The following is a 15,943-nucleotide window of genomic DNA, read 5'->3' as shown; positions in this document are numbered from 1 at the left end:
TCGAAACATTTAAATATGTTAAAGGGTTAAATAAGGTTCAGGAGGGAAGTGTTTTTAATAGGAAAGTGAACACAAGAACAAGGGGACACAATCTGAAGTTAGTTGGGGGAAAGATCAAAAGTAACGTGAGAAAATATTATTTCACTGAAAGAGTAGTAGATCCTTGGAACAAACTTCCAGCAGACGTGGTTGGTAAATCCACAGTAACCGAATTTAAACATGCTTGGGATAAACATATATCCATTGTAAGATGAAATACAGGAAATAGTATAAGGGCAGACTAGATGGACCATGAGGTCTTTTTCTGCCATCAGTCTTCTATGTTTCTATATGTTTATCCCAGGTATGTTTAAATTGAGTTACTGTAGATTTATCAACCACATCTGCTAGAAGTTTGTTCCAAGGATCTACTACTGTTTCAGTAAAATAATATTTTCTCATGTTGCTTTAGATCTTTCCCCCAAATAACTTCAAAAGTTGGGAAACAGGCCGTTTCTGGCTTCCAGAGGGCCTCCAGGGGGTGGGGGAATCTGTTTTCATCCTCCCCAGGCATTGGATTATGGGTGTGGGCACTCATGCATGTGTGATAGCGTGTGTGCACATTCTTTTGGCACCCAAGGAAAAAAAGGTTCGCCATCACTGTTGAAGATCATTTTAGTAGGAGTCCCTACACCATTTCGGACAAATATCCGTCCAGTCCCCCCTTGAAAGTCTCAAGTGTTGGAGCTCTCTCACAACCTCCACAGGAAAGGTGTTCCACTGGTTGATCGCTCTCACCATCAGAAAGTCCCTCCTTATTTCCAGGTTGAATCTTTGCTTGGTCAGCTTCCATCTGTTATTCCTTATCTGGCCTTCTGGTGCCTTGGAAAACAGGCTTACACCCACTCCCCCAAACAGTATGTCTTGGCATAAAACAATTGCCAATAGGTTTATTATTTATAGATATATCAACAGGTCCCATATCTCCAAGGGCCAGAAGCAACAGATAGGGTAAGCAACCTCCAAGACCTGAAGATCACCTTTGGCATGGAGTGGGTTTTTTTGCCTAGTCAAAGGTTCTAACCAACAATATTTGCAGGATGAAATCTTATTCCAAGAATAACTTTTGTAATCTATAGAAGAATTTACCAATCTAGTGCCTAGCCTAGAGAAATAATAAGAATTATGCTCGGCCTTAACTCCTCTCTTCCAAGCTAGGATGTTTATGGGTTAAGTTGGTGAAGGGTGTTGGATACGTTTGTCGCCTTGACTGCCAAAGTTCTAAGCCAAAATTTCTTTGCCTGCCCTCGACAGGAACACTGCATGCTGGCTTTATTTATTTATTATTGAGATGTGTAAGCCATCCAACTCCTTTCAGACTCTGTTGAAGGCTACATCTCTTAAAGTTGCCAAGATGGGGAAACATGCTGTATTGTAGGCAGAATATATTATTGTGTATAATCTTTCTCTATTCTTAGAGAAATATAATCTTCTAGAGCAGCAGTCTTCAACCTTGGCAACTTTAAGATTTATGTACTTCAACTCTGAGAATACCTCAGCCAGCTGAGGACCAATCCATCTGAACCAGTAATATGATTTTTTTTAAATTACTACTTGTTCTGTGGGTGTGGCTTGATGGATGTGGCAGGGGAAGGATACTGTAAAATCTCCATTCCCTTCCCACTCCACGGGAAGGATACTGTAAAATTTGTTTGTTTATTATTGAGATTTATAAGTTTGTTTGTTTTTCAAAATATGTAAAAGATAGCAGGTGTTGGTAATAAACATAAACAAAAGCAAATAGGTACAGATAAATTTGGCCAATAGGACAGTAAGACAGGGATGGTAGGCACATTGTTGAGAGAACGAGTGGTGCCAGTGGTCAGTAGATCATTGACTGGTGTTGTGGTGAATGTTAGAGATGAGCGTCCTCATTCTGTTTTCCTCCAAGTGTGAAGTGCGCGCTGTCATGCGCTCCCTAAATGCTAAGGGCAGGAATGCTGCTGCGATGGGTGCCCAAGATTTTTCTCGCCGATTGCTGAATTTTGAATTTTTGGGCTGAAAGAGAATGGGCATGGCGCCACTGCATTGATTGACGTTTGCTCTCTGGAGTAGGGTGATAAGCCCAAGTTTCATCCCCTGTCACTATACAGTTGAGAAAAGCCTCGCCTTCAATCTCGAAACGGTCAAGAAATTCTTGGGCGGCACTGACTCTGTCAATTTTGTGTGCATCAGTCAGCATCTTGGGCACCCATAGCAGCAGCGTTCGTGCCTTTAGCATTCAGGTAGCATATTACAGCATGCACTTTGCACTTGGAGGGAAATGGAATGAGGGCGCTCCTCTCCAACCTTCCCCACAATGCCAGTCGACGATCTACTGACCCCTGGCGCTCCTCTCCAACCTTCCCCACAATGCCAGTCGACGATCTACTGACCCCTGGCACTGCTCGTTCTCTTCCGCTGGCTTCCTGCTATGTGATAGTAACACCTACTTCCCCCACAAACATTCCCCGTGAGAGCTACATACCTTGTAACCTCACATTATGGATAACCCTTGTAGCTGAGCTTCAAACTGAAAAGGTGCCATTGACTTCACATGGATTATTTAGGAGAGCAATGCCTTAGCCCAAGAGGTCTCCATATTGTGCAACTTTAGGACTTGTGGACTTCAACTCCCAGAATTCCTCGTCAGCAGGGCTTCGAAACTCATCCCCTCTTCACTCAGATACACCTTTCAGGCAGACAGGTTGACAGTGCGATCTCTCTCTTTCCTAGGGTTGTGCAATTTTCAGTCAAAGAAGGGGACTTCACCGTAACCATGGGCCTCTACGAGAGTGCCAACTTCAAGAAGCCTTACAGCCTGCAGTCGCTGCCACTCCTCATGTCGGACACCGTTTATGTCCTCCTGCAGATAGAAGGGCAAGACCAGGTGAAGTACTTCTTCCTAAGTGTGGAGGACTGTTGGGGCACCCCAACGAATGACCCCGACGACAGCACCAAGCACTACCTCATCATGAAGGGGTAAGAGGCAAGACTGGAATCCCCTGTAGGGTGGGTCCCCTGTAGGGTGTCCCCGGGGTGATTGGCCCTTGAACAAGTTATAAGTCGAAGACTACCTGTAGTCTCTCCAGTTGTCTTTTGTCCTGTTTATGAAGATTCTCCCTTATACCAAGTCATGATTGTCACAAAGGTGTTTCTTTTTCAAGAGTCAACTGGACTTTATTGTTTTTCTTTGAAGACTTTCTCTTCTCATTCAAGAAGTTTCCCCATTATCCAAAGCTTCTTGGGTGAGAAGCAAAACAAAGGAGACCAGTTGCCTCTTGAAAAAAAATACCTTTGGGACAACCAGGATTAGGGTGGAGGAGGAGGCAATTGTTTGGAGTCACCAGCACCAGCAGTGGGTCCCTACCGGAATGGTAAAGGACACTGCACCAATTGTGAAAGTTGAACTGTGTGCGCAGCTTCAGGTGTCCTGCGTGCACACACATATGTCCCAGCAGATTTTGCTTCTGTGCATGTGCAGGAAGCAACATTTCATGAGGGCATGCGTGTGTGTGTGAGATTTCAGTGATTTTTTGCTTCTGCATAAGCGGTGAAGCAAAAAATCACCCAAAACTCAGACATGCGTGCGTTTTTTCATGATAATTTGCTTCTTGCACATGTACAGAAGCAAAAACACTTTGAGATGCATGCACAACAAAGACACCAAAAGCTGCGTGTGCAGCTCACCAGTAGCAGCAGCAGGAGCACTCCATCCCTGGTCAGCATACTATGAAACCAATCTCTTTGAGTGTGGGTGGGTGGATGGATGGATGGATGGATGGATGGATGGATGGATGGATGGATGGATGGACAGGCAGTCCTTGAGTTACAGCCATTCATTATAAGTGACTATTTGAATTTACAATGGCACGGAAAATAGTGACTTATGATCACTTTTCACACTTACAATTGTTGCAACATCTGAGATCTGTCACATTATTAGAATATGAATGCTAACATATATTGCAGTGTCCTGAGATCATGGGATGACTTCCACTCAATTTTTTTTTACAAAAAAAGTATTTTTTTTTTTAATGATAGCACCTATGGCGTCCATTGGCACTGACAGAACTGGTTCTGTGACATTGTCGTAATGTCAGCAGTGCCTTGCTACTGGTTAGGGCGAACCAGTCTGAACCGGAAGGAACCAACCTCTGATCAGGGGGTGCAGATAATTAACAATCTCACTTGGTCTTCCCGCTCAACATCCTTAGTGAAGCGTGGAAATCAGCGTCTGCATTTCCTGCATCAGAAGAGGAGAGCACATCTTTCCCCTCTGTCCTGGCCACGTTTCACAGAGGCATAATTGAGAGCATTTTAACAAATTGCATCCTGGTTTGGTTTGGTGTCAGCAGTGCCTTAGATAGAAAGTCCCTACAGAGAGTGGTGGGGACAGCAGAGAAGATTATAGGAAGCCCACTTTCCATTATTCAGGATATTGCTTATAAGTGTTAAGTGCTTAGAGCTCATTGTTAGATACAACCCCCCACCCCCCCCCAAAAAAAATAATGGTTTCTGTTGCTCCCTTCTGGAAGAAGGTTTCAAAGTATTTCTAGTAGGACTACCAGATTCTGGAACAGCTTTTGTTCCCCAGGTCAATGATGGCGTACCTTTTTTGGTTCATGTGCTAAAAGGGTGTGTGTGCATGTGCTAGCATGTGCTCATGTGCCCTTCCCTCCCTCTGCACACACACGTGCTGCCCCTGCATATCCGCACAATCACCCCATCTCTGCACATGTGCACTGAAGCCTGCAACGGTGGAAAAACAGGCCAGTGGGCAAACTGGAAGTTCAAAAAAATGGACATCCAATTGGCCTATTGTGCTGTTTTTTGCATTCCAGAGGGTTTAGGGAAGCTTCTTCAAGCCCCAGAACACAAAAAACAGCCTAGCGGGCAAACTGGAAATCCATTCCCCAAACTTCCGGTTTGCCTGTTGGGTGGGTTTTTTGTACTTCAGGGCTTCAGGGAAGCATCGGGAAGGACAAACTGCCTTCCTCAAAGCCGAAGATGAGCTGACAAGCGTGCACATGCATGCTGGAGCTCACATCGGGCGACATCTCATGTGCCCTCCAATATGGCTCCACAGGTTCACCATCATGACCCTAGGACATCCATCTGTCTGATAGATCGCAAGATTTGTTTCTCTCGCCATGTACATGGATACATCCAAACTAGACTCTTGTGTCATAAATGTGGATGTATGCATGCCGTTTGTTTGTTTGTTTGTTTGTGATTAGTGTATATTCAGAGTGACAATAAAGTTATTCTAAGGCTAAGTCAATCTTGGCGTTAGTCTCTGCTTTGACTGCTGGTGGGAAGGGCAGCTTAAGGAAGCCTTGGTCTCTTCCAGGTGTCCACTCGACAAGACCCTGCAGTTCCTCGACGCCATCGGAACCAGCACCGTGGTAAAATTTAGCTTTCAGATGTTCCTGTTCACGAACATGTCTGAGGTCTTCCTGCACTGCCAAGTCCGTCTGTGCATTCTAGCTAACCAGGAGCCCTGCGTCAAGGTGAATGCACATCTCTCGCGCATGACTGTGCGACACTCGGGGCTTTCTTGGGGGTTGAACGGCTTATTTATTTGCATTTCCCCCCCCCCCAACTCTGGGGAAAGGATTGGAATCCCTGTGAAGAAGGAAAGAGCTTTTGGGAATCCTTGAATCAAGCCAAAACCATAATGGAGATCAGAATGGGGGTCATCGGTTGGTTTGGTTTACAGGGCGAGCCAAATAACCTCATGGTAAAGCCACTTTTATTTGGAGCCAGTGTATTATAAATATTCTGGTCTAATAGTCAAGGATTTGCTTTGTTCCAATCAAACAAGGCCATTTTTAGAACACAGACAGGACAGAATATTGGAATGAAGAATGGAATATAGAATAGAATAGAATAGAATAGAATAGAGTGGGGTGGGGTGCAATAGAAATAGAATTCTTTATTGGCCAATTGTCTTTGGTGCATATGTTCTCTGTGTACATAAAGAAAAAATAAAATACGTTCATCAAGAATCACAAGATACAACGCTTAGTGATAGTCATAGGCTACTACAATAAGCAATTAAATCAAATAGGAAACAAATGAAAACAATATAAATAGTAAAGATACAAGCAACATGGTTATAGTCATAAGTGGGAAGAGATTGGTACTAGGGAGGATGAGAGGAAGAATAGTTATACAGTCTTAATAAATAATTTGACAGTATAGGGGGCCATATATTGGGATTGCTTCATTATTGGCCATTAACTCACCTCTTTGTAGGGGCTTCTGTTGAGCGCGAATTTACCTCTTTCTTTTCGTTGGGTGAAAGCAATGTCCCATCAAGCAGAGGAACAAGAGGCAGCTGGAGGATGAATACATGAAGGTGGTATCCTACGGACCCATTGTGCTTGCAGCCCCCTCACGCAAGGAAACACGGAACACCAATGACCAGCCATCCTTCTGGGGTATGCCCCCCTCTTCGGTTTGGTGCCCCTGGGAGGAGGGGGCAGTTGTGATTCCACTTGAGATTTTTGAACCCCGATGCCCTGGGAGGGCCTTCTTTTGAAGCCCCCCAGAGTTAGAGGGTGGGGTGGGATCTTAAAGAGTAGCACTATCGGCTGTCTTCATCTCTTTATTTTTAATGTTCCCTGAAATATTCCACCCAAAACATACATCGAAAAAAGTATCAGCATTCCCATCCGTATCTCCAGTGGATCTGAAAAACTGATTTTTAAAAAAACGAATAAAAGAAAAAAGAGAATAGGCTTGCTTTCATAAATTATCTGGGCCATTTTTTGGAAGCAACATTTTCAGTTTCTAAACAGATTGCTGTAATATTGTCCTTCCGCCTGTCTTCTTTCTCCTCCTTCCTTTTCCTTATTCATCCATCCATCCTTCCATCCATCATCTGTCTCTGTCTGTCTGTCTATCATCCATCCATCTATTCATCCATCCATCCATCATCCATCCATCTATCTATGCCTGTCTGTCTCCATCCATCCACCCATCCATCCATCATCCACGCATGCATGCATGCATCCATCCATCCATCTATCCATCCATCCATCCATTCATCCATCCTTTCATCTATCTATCTATCCATCATCTATCCATCCATCCATCTATCCGTCTGTCTGTCTCCATCCATCCATCCATTCATCATCCATGCATGCATGCATCCATCCGTCCGTCCGTCCATCTGTCTTTTGTCTATCTATTTTTCTATTTTTACATCCATCTATCCATCCATCCATCTAATCTAATCTAATTTATCTCTATCTACCCTCCATTGTTTCCTTTCCGCCTCTTCCTTCCTTCCTTCTCCCCTCTTTCCCACTCTTATCTGTCTCTTCTTCTCTCATTCTCCGTCTCTCACCCCCGTCTCTCCTCTTTCTCTCCCCCTCCCTCCCTTCTCATTTCAGGATCGCAGGTGTGGGTCCCGGTTGTGATGACCACAGTAGCCATCATTGCATTCATCATCTTCGTAGCTGTCGTGAAAGGCATGAAGAAGTGAGAGACTTCTGCGAGAGCAGACTTCCAAATAAATCTATAATTGCAGATCACGTCGGGACCAGTTTGCCATTTTCTCCCCTGAAAGAGGTTTCCAACAGCTGCCGCCCTGCAATCTTTGGAGTGTCTTCCTACCGGGTTCTCCTTCAATGGAATGAACTTAGTTTCCAAGCTTCCTTTAAGGCAGAGGTCTCCAACCTTGGCAACTTTAAGCCAGGTGGACTTCAACTCCCAGAATTCCTCAGCTAGCAAAGTTGAAGTCCGCCAGGCTTAAAGTTGCAAAGGTTGGAGACCCCTGCCAGGATAGGAGAATGTCGAAGAGCTCCTCACAGTCAAAGGTCGAGATCTTGTCCTCCCTGAATGACCACGTTGCTCACATCCTGTCATCTCACTGGCTGCCCATAGATCCTCCTGAGAGATCTCTTCCGGGGGGCTTTTCCGGACTGGGAAGTATCAGCAGCCAGGGAGGCGGCAGGCCGGTGAGAAGACCTGGAGCAGAAAACGGCAACTTCGGCCGTCTCCCCAGGAGTGAAATGCTCCCGGTTGACTTGTGCCTGCCAGTCCCCACAGAACCGATCGCGAAGATAACGTGAGCTTCCGCCTACCTGCCCGGATGCTGCCATTTGGGTTCTTATGCCCTCTGCACCAGGCAGGGGTTGCAACTGACTTCCGCTACCGGTGCAAAAGCGTGCACAGCTCTGGGTGACCAGCATGTGTGCGTCCGGTGTGCGTGGGCACATCAGAGTGAGATTTGCCTTCTGCACTTGCACAGGAAGCAAATCTTGCGAGAAGATGCACGGGTGCACAAGATTTTGGCACAATTGCTGAAATCTCACACGCCTGCACATCCTCTCATGCAATTTTGCTTCCTGTGCATGTGCAGCCACCAAATCTTGCTCCGATGTGTGCATGTGCCCACCAGTCAGCCAGAGCTGCACACACAGTTCCATTTTCACTACTGGAACGCCATTTCCCCCCCATCCAGGTAGGAACCCAATAGTGCTCTGCGTATTTGCAAAGCATTCTGTGCATGTGCAGAGGGTAAAAGATCCCAAATGTTGGCATCCGGGCAAGTGGGTGGAGCCTCTTGCTGCCTTCACGACCGGCTCTCAGGCGATCGGCAGGCACGAGGGAACCGGGAGCGTTCCACCCCTGCGCCTCTCCCCCTCCCCCTCCAGTTAGAAGCGAGTGCGAGTGTGTCGCAGGGAAGTCTGAAAGAAATTCTCGAGTGTTCTGAGAATAAAGGGGAAAAACAGAGGGGGGGAAATTCTGAAGAAATTCAAAATTTGACAAAAGCGAACTTCAGCACGGCTTTATCTCTGAGGCACGGTCTGGCTTTGGGGAACCAGTGAAGCCGCAACATGATGACAAATATCGCTGTGTTCCAGTGTCTGGTCTTGCTGACCTTTTTTTTTCTTATTTTCTTCTTTTTTCTTTCTTCTTTCTTATTAACCCATGTTTCGGGGTAATGAAAGAAATGTTTTTGCAGGAAGTACGAAGTTCCTGACATCTTGATTTAGAAGAATGCCTCTTCTAAACCTGTTAGACCGCAAAGTTGTTGAAATGTGCTTGGTAGTTCAAGAAAAAATAGAATAGAAAACTGCTGGGAGCAAAAGTCAGAAACCAACCAGACCCACTTATATTCTGAAAAAGAGTATGTTAACCCTGACTTCCCTTTCCGTGGCCAACCCTCCGGTCCAAGGCCACACTCTCAAAATGTGGCCGCTGCCTCCCAAAGACAGCTTATCCTGTTGAAGCTTTCATCCGAGTTTGCAAAAGGGAACCAACAAGCTTCATTCAGAAGTTGGAATCTGACCTCACAATCCAGTTTTTACCTATGATGTGCAAAATTTGTAAAAAAAAAAAAATTAGGCATTTAGCCTCGATTGTTAGTGTGCTAATATACAGAGCAAGAATTCTAATTTAACTTTATGAAAACAGGCCTTCTCTTGCTCTAACCCGGTGTTTCTCTGTGGGTGAACTTCAACTCCCAGAATTCCTGAACCAGTGTGCCTGGGGGGGGGGGGATTTTGAGTGTGGAAGTCCACTCGTCTTAAAGTTGAATTCTGAGAGTTTAAGTCCACCTAAAATTCACCTATCCAGAAATTCCCAAAGTTGTGAAACATTGCTCCAGCAGATCTTTTTGCTAGGATTTTTATCACTGATGTTGGATTTCTTTTGCGGCTGTGGTTGGTGTGTATCAGCAGCGTGCAAGGATAGAAATAAATAAATGCAATTTGGGTCAACCCACCGGTTCTCGTTTACCTCAATTCAGTTGCTTAATCACACCCTATTCGGCTACACTTCCTTGACTTCCCTTCCCTTCCCTTATTATCTCCTCCCTTCTCTGTCGAATCATAAAATTGTAGGTTTGGAAAAAACCTTAAAAGCTGGGTTAGGGTTAAAGTTTTAGTCCAACCTCCCGTGCAAGCTAGGAGCCCTTATATGGTTGCCCCATTTTTTCTTGAAACCCTCCCATGATGGAGCACCCAAACCTCCGGAGGGCAAAGCCGTTCCACTGATGAAATTGTTCTCAGCCTGCCAAGAAATTTCTCTTTAGTTCTAAGTTGGATTTCTCTTGAATGAACTTCCATCTGTTACTTCTTAATCTGATCTCAAGTACTGTACTCTGGAGAATAAATGGATCCCTTCTACCCTATGGCAGGCCCCTTCAAGTCCTGGAAGATGAGCAGTGCATGCTTTTTTGAGGGTGGGGGTAAAAGTCTTTTTTATTTTTCTCCACTTTTAAACAGTGCAAAATCATGTACCTTCAATCTTGAATACAATACAATGAATTTACATTTACAGTATATTCGGTATTTATCATCCAACAATATGCTGCCTCCTTTACTTTTATCACCTGGAAAACTTTCATATAAACTTTTTCAATATCATTATAAAAACTTACAATACTATTACATCTCATCTATTTGCTTTCACTTATCTATTAAATTTTATTACATTTAGGCCAGTTGTTTTCAATTGTCATACAGTACATCCTTTTTTTAAAAAAAATATATTAAGTTTCTACATATAAAAATAGAAAGTCATATTTATTTACCTCTTAAAAATTTCTTTACCTTTATCATATACTAATTGCCCTTCAAAAATAAATTATTTAATCATAAATATTAATTATCCATACTTTATCATCCAAATTTTACAAGATATTATCATAAACATACTATTCCCAAGGAAAGAAAGGAAGCCAAATTATATCAATTAAATATACTTGATTTCTACTTAATTTTAAGCAGTGTATAAATTTGATCAATAATAATTAAGATGCATGTATCATGTCTCCCCTAAGCCTTCTCTTTGTTAGGCAAAGATACCTCCTGGATTCCTTTAGCTGGTCATAGGATTCAACCTCTAAATCCCTTGTTATTTTTAGAGCATTTCTTTGCTTGAGGCTCCGCCCACCTGCCCGGACGCTGCCATTTGGGTTCTTTTACCTTTCTTTTCATATAAGGCTGCAAAACTCAGTCAAGTGGACACCTGGTAGACAGTCTAAGGTTAAAAGTTTTTGGGGTTTGAGGAAGAAACCACAGAGTCAGGTAGTGCATTCCAGGCATTGATCCCTCTGTTGCTGGAGTTGTATTTGGAGCAGTTTACATTTAATTTGAATCTATTACGTGCTCCTGTATTGCTGTGGTGGAAGATGACGTAGTCATTAACAGGAAGGACATTTTGGTATATGATTTTATGAACTAGTTAGATCAAATCGGAAGTGACGTAGTTGTAAATTGTCTAATTGCAGTATTTCAAGTATGATTGAATCAAGGATGTCACAGTACCAAAGATATTTTGTGATGTGGTCTTAAGAGACACTATTCATCCATTGCAAACCCTTCTATGCTCCATGAGAGTGAGAAAGAAAGAGGGAGGGAGAGAGAGAAAGAGAGGGAGGAACAGAGTTAGGGAGAAAAAGAGATTTTTTTTTGCTCTATATAAACCAAATTTTTAATCAAGCCCCCCACCCACACATCACACACCCCACACACACCCATCAATGATGTACCTCTTTAACAATGTAAAAATCTGGTCACTTTACCCAATCGCCTAAGCATATTGCATCAGTCAAACTTTTCCATCAAACCTATCTCAGACAATCATGACCCCACGTGGCCCAGTGGGAATCTGACAACAGCCAATAGAATACATGTTTTTGTACAGGAACAGGAAGTTCAAGTGAAAAGCCCAAGAAAAAAACCCCACTCTCAACTCCATGTGGTCAGCTGCCCAGAAGCATGTGCTTGGTGGTTCTGCTTCACCATTAAACCCACTTTCCAATCAGCCTCCATGTTTCTAGTATCTTTCTCTTAGCTTGGGACAGAATCACATGGATAGTTCTCCCTACAACCAATTCATCTTGGTTAAATTTATATACTACCTCAGGCTTACACAAGCAGCACACTGTTGGAGTACCGTTTTGCAGAAGCTAGCTCACCCAGATAGCCAAGACTGCCTCAGACCAGGATATCAGGATATCCGACTTGCTTCAGACACTGGGCTTCTTGACAAAATGTATGCCTTCTGTCTTCACTCCTACCAGCTCTGGCCACCAATCCTGGTTTCCCCCAACCTGGTTTTCTTCTCAGTTCTTCTCCAGCTTTGGAACACAGGAATACTGGAACACTCGAACACAGGACCTTCAGTCTGGGCTAAGCAGCCTGCCTCGGACCAGGATATCAGGAACCCTTGTCTTGAAGCTAATTGAAGACACATACTGCAGTTTCTTAGGGAAATTTTTACTTCCTTCCCAGAAAACCTACTCTAACTATTTACAATGTAGCTATCTCTCTAGCCAGTTACTATACAAAGTACAGTACTCACAATTCTCTATCTATTGTTCCCAGTTACAATATTCAGCTACAAGTCTTCACCCACCACGAGCCACACAAATTCACAAGCCACTCTAAACCATACTAAGCTACAATACCTTCAAGCCAAGCCACAAGCCACACTAATGTAAAGGTGCATTATGTATGTATGTGGAATTCTGGGAGTTGAAGTCCAAATATTTTCAAGATGCCAAGGTTGGGAAACACTGAGTTAGACTAAGCAGTTGTTAAAGTTATTACAATTCTTCTCTGTGCAATTTGGAATATTGCATCAGGTAGGCCCCGATCCTGACACGCACCACAAACCCGTACTTCAGGGGTCCCCAAATCCCGGAACGCAGCCCACTACCGGGCCTCGAGCCCTTGGGAACCAGGCTCTGGAAATGGCAAAGGAGTGTGTGCCTGTGCACATCCTCACAATGTTAACCCCCCACCCCTTTGACAAACAAGTGCTGCAGAAAGTTATCCCCCACCCTGCTTCTAGTAGCTGGGGAATTCTAGGAAATAAAATCCACAAATCTTAAAGTTGCTGTGGTTGAGAAACAGAGTTTTAATGTCCCTCTAAGCAGGGAATCCCTGCTGACCAGTTCACGTCACTGCCTCTTTTAAAAAAATATAATCTGGCAATTTCTCACGTTAAAGTGCTGAAGGGTGTGTAGTTCCTTCAAATACAAGAAAATTTCTGTCGCTTGGGGTTGAACGGTAGAGTCTTGGCTGCTCCCTTGAGCTTCCTGGCAGACGTTTCATCACCCAACTAAGCGACAGCAACAGCATCAAGGGAGACATACTGGCCATATTTTTTTTTTTAAAATCATCCATCATAAATATGTAATTAAGAAGATACCTGTACTAATAAAAATTTGTATTTAATACGTGTGGTTTAAATTTCAATGTACTATCATCTATTTTTTACCTCATAGAAATTGTAAAAAATATTTACATTAGAAAAGAAGAGCCATGCAAATACAAATTGCGATTTATGACCACAATTGAGCCCAAAATTTCTGATATTTGTTAAATGAGTTTTTTCCCCATTTTATAACTTTTCTTGCCATATTTGATAAGTGAACCACTGCAGTTGTTAAGCTAGTTACACAGGTCTTAAGTGAATCCGCTTCCCCTTTGACTTTGCTTATCAGGTCACAAAAATATGTGTTGGTTGCCATGTGAATTTTGATCACACGCCCATGAGGATGTCGCAGTGGTTGTTAAGTGTGAAAAGTGTGCCGCTGTAAGTTTGAAAGTCACTAAACAAACTCTTGTAAGTCAAGATTTCCTATATTGAAGAAAAACAGATCAGTGTCCTCTCAAAACTATTCACAGGTATGAAAGTCATCCAAGTCCACCAGAGAATTGTATGGCTGAGTCCTTGTGCGAGCGTCTCTCATCCAAAGTCCCCCTGGACAGGATGAGGTCAGATGGTAGAGCTGGTGGACTGCAGCTTCAGGCTGCTGGAAGTTGTGCATTGCATGGAATTCGACCTGCGAGACTGGAGTACTTTGGCCAAGTACCAGAGGAAGATGAGGAAACCTGGAGGAACAGGAGGAGGTCACAGGGGTTAAGCAGTTCCCAGAAGGGAGCGAGGAATTCAAAGACACGGCTAGAACTGCAGTGTCATGTAGTACTGTAGGAAAAACCTCGAGGAAAGGAGAAAGAGCTGCAGCCAAGGCTGTTCTTCCCAGGCTGGTTAATTACCAATAATTAATCTACAATTAAGACTCAGATGCAAAGGCAACCTTATACAATTGTCTTTATCAAAACACATGCTAAAAAACAGCGATGAGATAATTGGAATGCCAGGCCAAGCGCCAATTCAGCCGTAATCCGCCAGGTCCGAAAGCAGGCCAAAATAGGATTGAAAATTCTTAGTCATTAATTCTCAGCTCTGACACTTTACTCACTAAGCCAGGGTATCAGAATCCAGGAGGATTACGAATGGCTCTCTGCTGCAAGTCTTTGCTCCCTATTGTAGGAACATTGATCTTCCACACCCACTTTTCTATGAGCCTCTCTATTTATACTCCCAGGGATGGCCACATGTACATAGAGATATTCAATGCCTGAATCTACGTCTATAGAGATATTCATGTCTAATTGCAGTATTTCAAGTATGATTGAATGTCCCTATCATCCTCTGACATTATCGCAGCTGGGGGTTCTACAGTCTCTGGTAGTTCCCCAGGTTCTAGACCCCCTTCACTTTCATTCTCAGACAATGTTCCCTCTAATTTTTTGTCAGTGTGGGCGGAAAAGTATAGTGTCTGAGGCGTCATAGAAGTATAAATAAATAAACAAACAAACAAACAAATAAATAAATTCCCTTCTTTTTTATTAAAAGAAATTAATAATAAAACAAAACCAAAATCTATTACTATTATTACTATCTTCTCCTCTTTTTCCATCCCTGTCTCCTCCCCCCTTGTGCGTGTGTGTGTGTGTGAACTCTTAAACCATTTCCAATAACAGGTGAGGGCTATTGGAAATGGTTCAAGAGTTCACACACACACACACACACACACACACACAAGGCTGGTTTTTTTTTTCTGTTATTATTTGGGTGCTTTTTACCATATGCTTTAAATCAAGAGTCATTTCTCTCTTTCTCTGTCCCCCTCTTGCTCTCTCTCTCTTTTTCTCACTTTCTCTCTCCCTCTCTTTCTCTCTCGCTCTGTCTGTTGCTCTCTCTCTCTCATTCTCTCTCTCTCTCACTCTTTCTCTCTTGTTTTCTTTCTCTCTTTCTCTATTGCTTCGTTTCTCTCTCACTCTTTCTATCTCTCTTGTTTTCTTTCTCTCTCTTGTTCTCTCTCTTACTATCTCTCTCTCCCCCCCTTTCTCTCTCTTTCTCACTTACTTTCTCTCTCCCTCTCTCTTTCCATCTTGCTCTGTCTGTTGCTCTCTCTCTGTAAGTGAGGGGGCTGCAAGAGTGCTTTCTCCGAGCACTTCGGGAACGCCTGCCCTGCCTCTACTGCAGCCCCCTTGCTGAAAGCTCGGGACGAAAGCGCTCCCAGTGAAGGGGCTGTGAGAGGGGTAGGGCGGGCATTCCCGAAGCGCGCGGAGAAAACCCTCTCCCAGCCCCCTGGCTGGGACCACAGATGAGCAGGAGGAGAAGCCGCCGCCGCCACCACCACCGCCGCCACCGCCGCCACCACCGTGGGAGAAGTTGCGCCCCAAGGTGGGAGGCGTAGAAAGCCGGAGAAGGGGCGGATCGGGCAGGTGGGAGGCAGCGGCAAGAGGCCAGGGGTGTGAGGGGGCCAGAGGCACTGTGGGGAGGCGGGCGTGGCCGCGGCTCCCTTTCTTTCCACCCACGGGCTGGCAGGGGGATGGGGAGCGCGCAGCTTACAGGGAACAGTGCTCTCAGACTCAGCTGGCAAAAACACTGGCCTAGGCTACCCAGACGGGTCCAGCTCATCCTCCTCAAAGTCCGCGACCTGCTGAATCGGCCCTGGGCCACTCACAACAAAGGCAACAGACCAATCAAAGAAATCTGAATCCAAGGCAGAAATGTAATCTGAATCTCAAACCACCTAACTCATTTTATGTAGTCTAACATGCTCTGCAAATCCACCCTGTAGATAGTGCAGGATAAAATA

The 15,943-nt window shown here is 44.2% G+C and overlaps 3 protein-coding genes across 7 annotated transcripts in view; 1 reads left to right on the top strand and 2 right to left on the bottom strand.

Moving 5' to 3' along the window:
* DRC7 (dynein regulatory complex subunit 7) overlaps positions 1-7,188 on the bottom strand; it is a 95,121-nt gene extending 87,933 nt beyond the window's left edge. Inside the window, exon 1 of the mRNA XM_070760696.1 lies at positions 6,270-7,188. The gene's annotated coding sequence lies outside the window, so the exon portion shown is untranslated. The remainder of the gene's footprint in view (positions 1-6,269) is intronic.
* LOC139172045 (uromodulin-like) overlaps positions 1-9,755 on the top strand; it is a 29,083-nt gene extending 19,328 nt beyond the window's left edge. Inside the window, exons 6-9 of one of the 5 annotated variants that reach the window (XM_070760705.1) lie at positions 2,755-3,000; positions 5,372-5,531; positions 6,329-6,464; positions 7,422-9,755. In XM_070760705.1, the coding sequence (XP_070616806.1) occupies positions 2,755-3,000; positions 5,372-5,531; positions 6,329-6,464; positions 7,422-7,513 (634 nt within the window). In that variant the 3' untranslated portion in view covers positions 7,514-9,755. Of the gene's footprint in view, positions 1-2,754; positions 3,001-5,371; positions 5,532-6,328; positions 6,611-7,421 lie in introns of those variants that run through there. The other 4 variants (XM_070760707.1, XM_070760709.1, XM_070760708.1 and 1 more) reach the window with 4 other exon arrangements.
* Positions 9,756-13,203: 3,448 nt separating this feature from the next.
* LOC139172044 (adhesion G-protein coupled receptor G1-like) overlaps positions 13,204-15,943 on the bottom strand; it is a 55,460-nt gene continuing 52,720 nt past the window's right edge. Inside the window, exon 13 of the mRNA XM_070760704.1 lies at positions 13,204-13,883. Coding sequence (XP_070616805.1) covers positions 13,768-13,883 — 116 coding nt within the window. The 3' untranslated portion in view covers positions 13,204-13,767. The remainder of the gene's footprint in view (positions 13,884-15,943) is intronic.

The sequence above is a fragment of the Erythrolamprus reginae genome, chromosome 9 (assembly GCF_031021105.1).
Source record: "Erythrolamprus reginae isolate rEryReg1 chromosome 9, rEryReg1.hap1, whole genome shotgun sequence".
Classification (NCBI taxonomy): domain Eukaryota; kingdom Metazoa; phylum Chordata; class Lepidosauria; order Squamata; family Dipsadidae; genus Erythrolamprus; species Erythrolamprus reginae.
The sequence above is the reverse complement of the archived record's forward strand: the minus strand, read 5'-3'. Positions and strand labels throughout refer to the sequence as shown.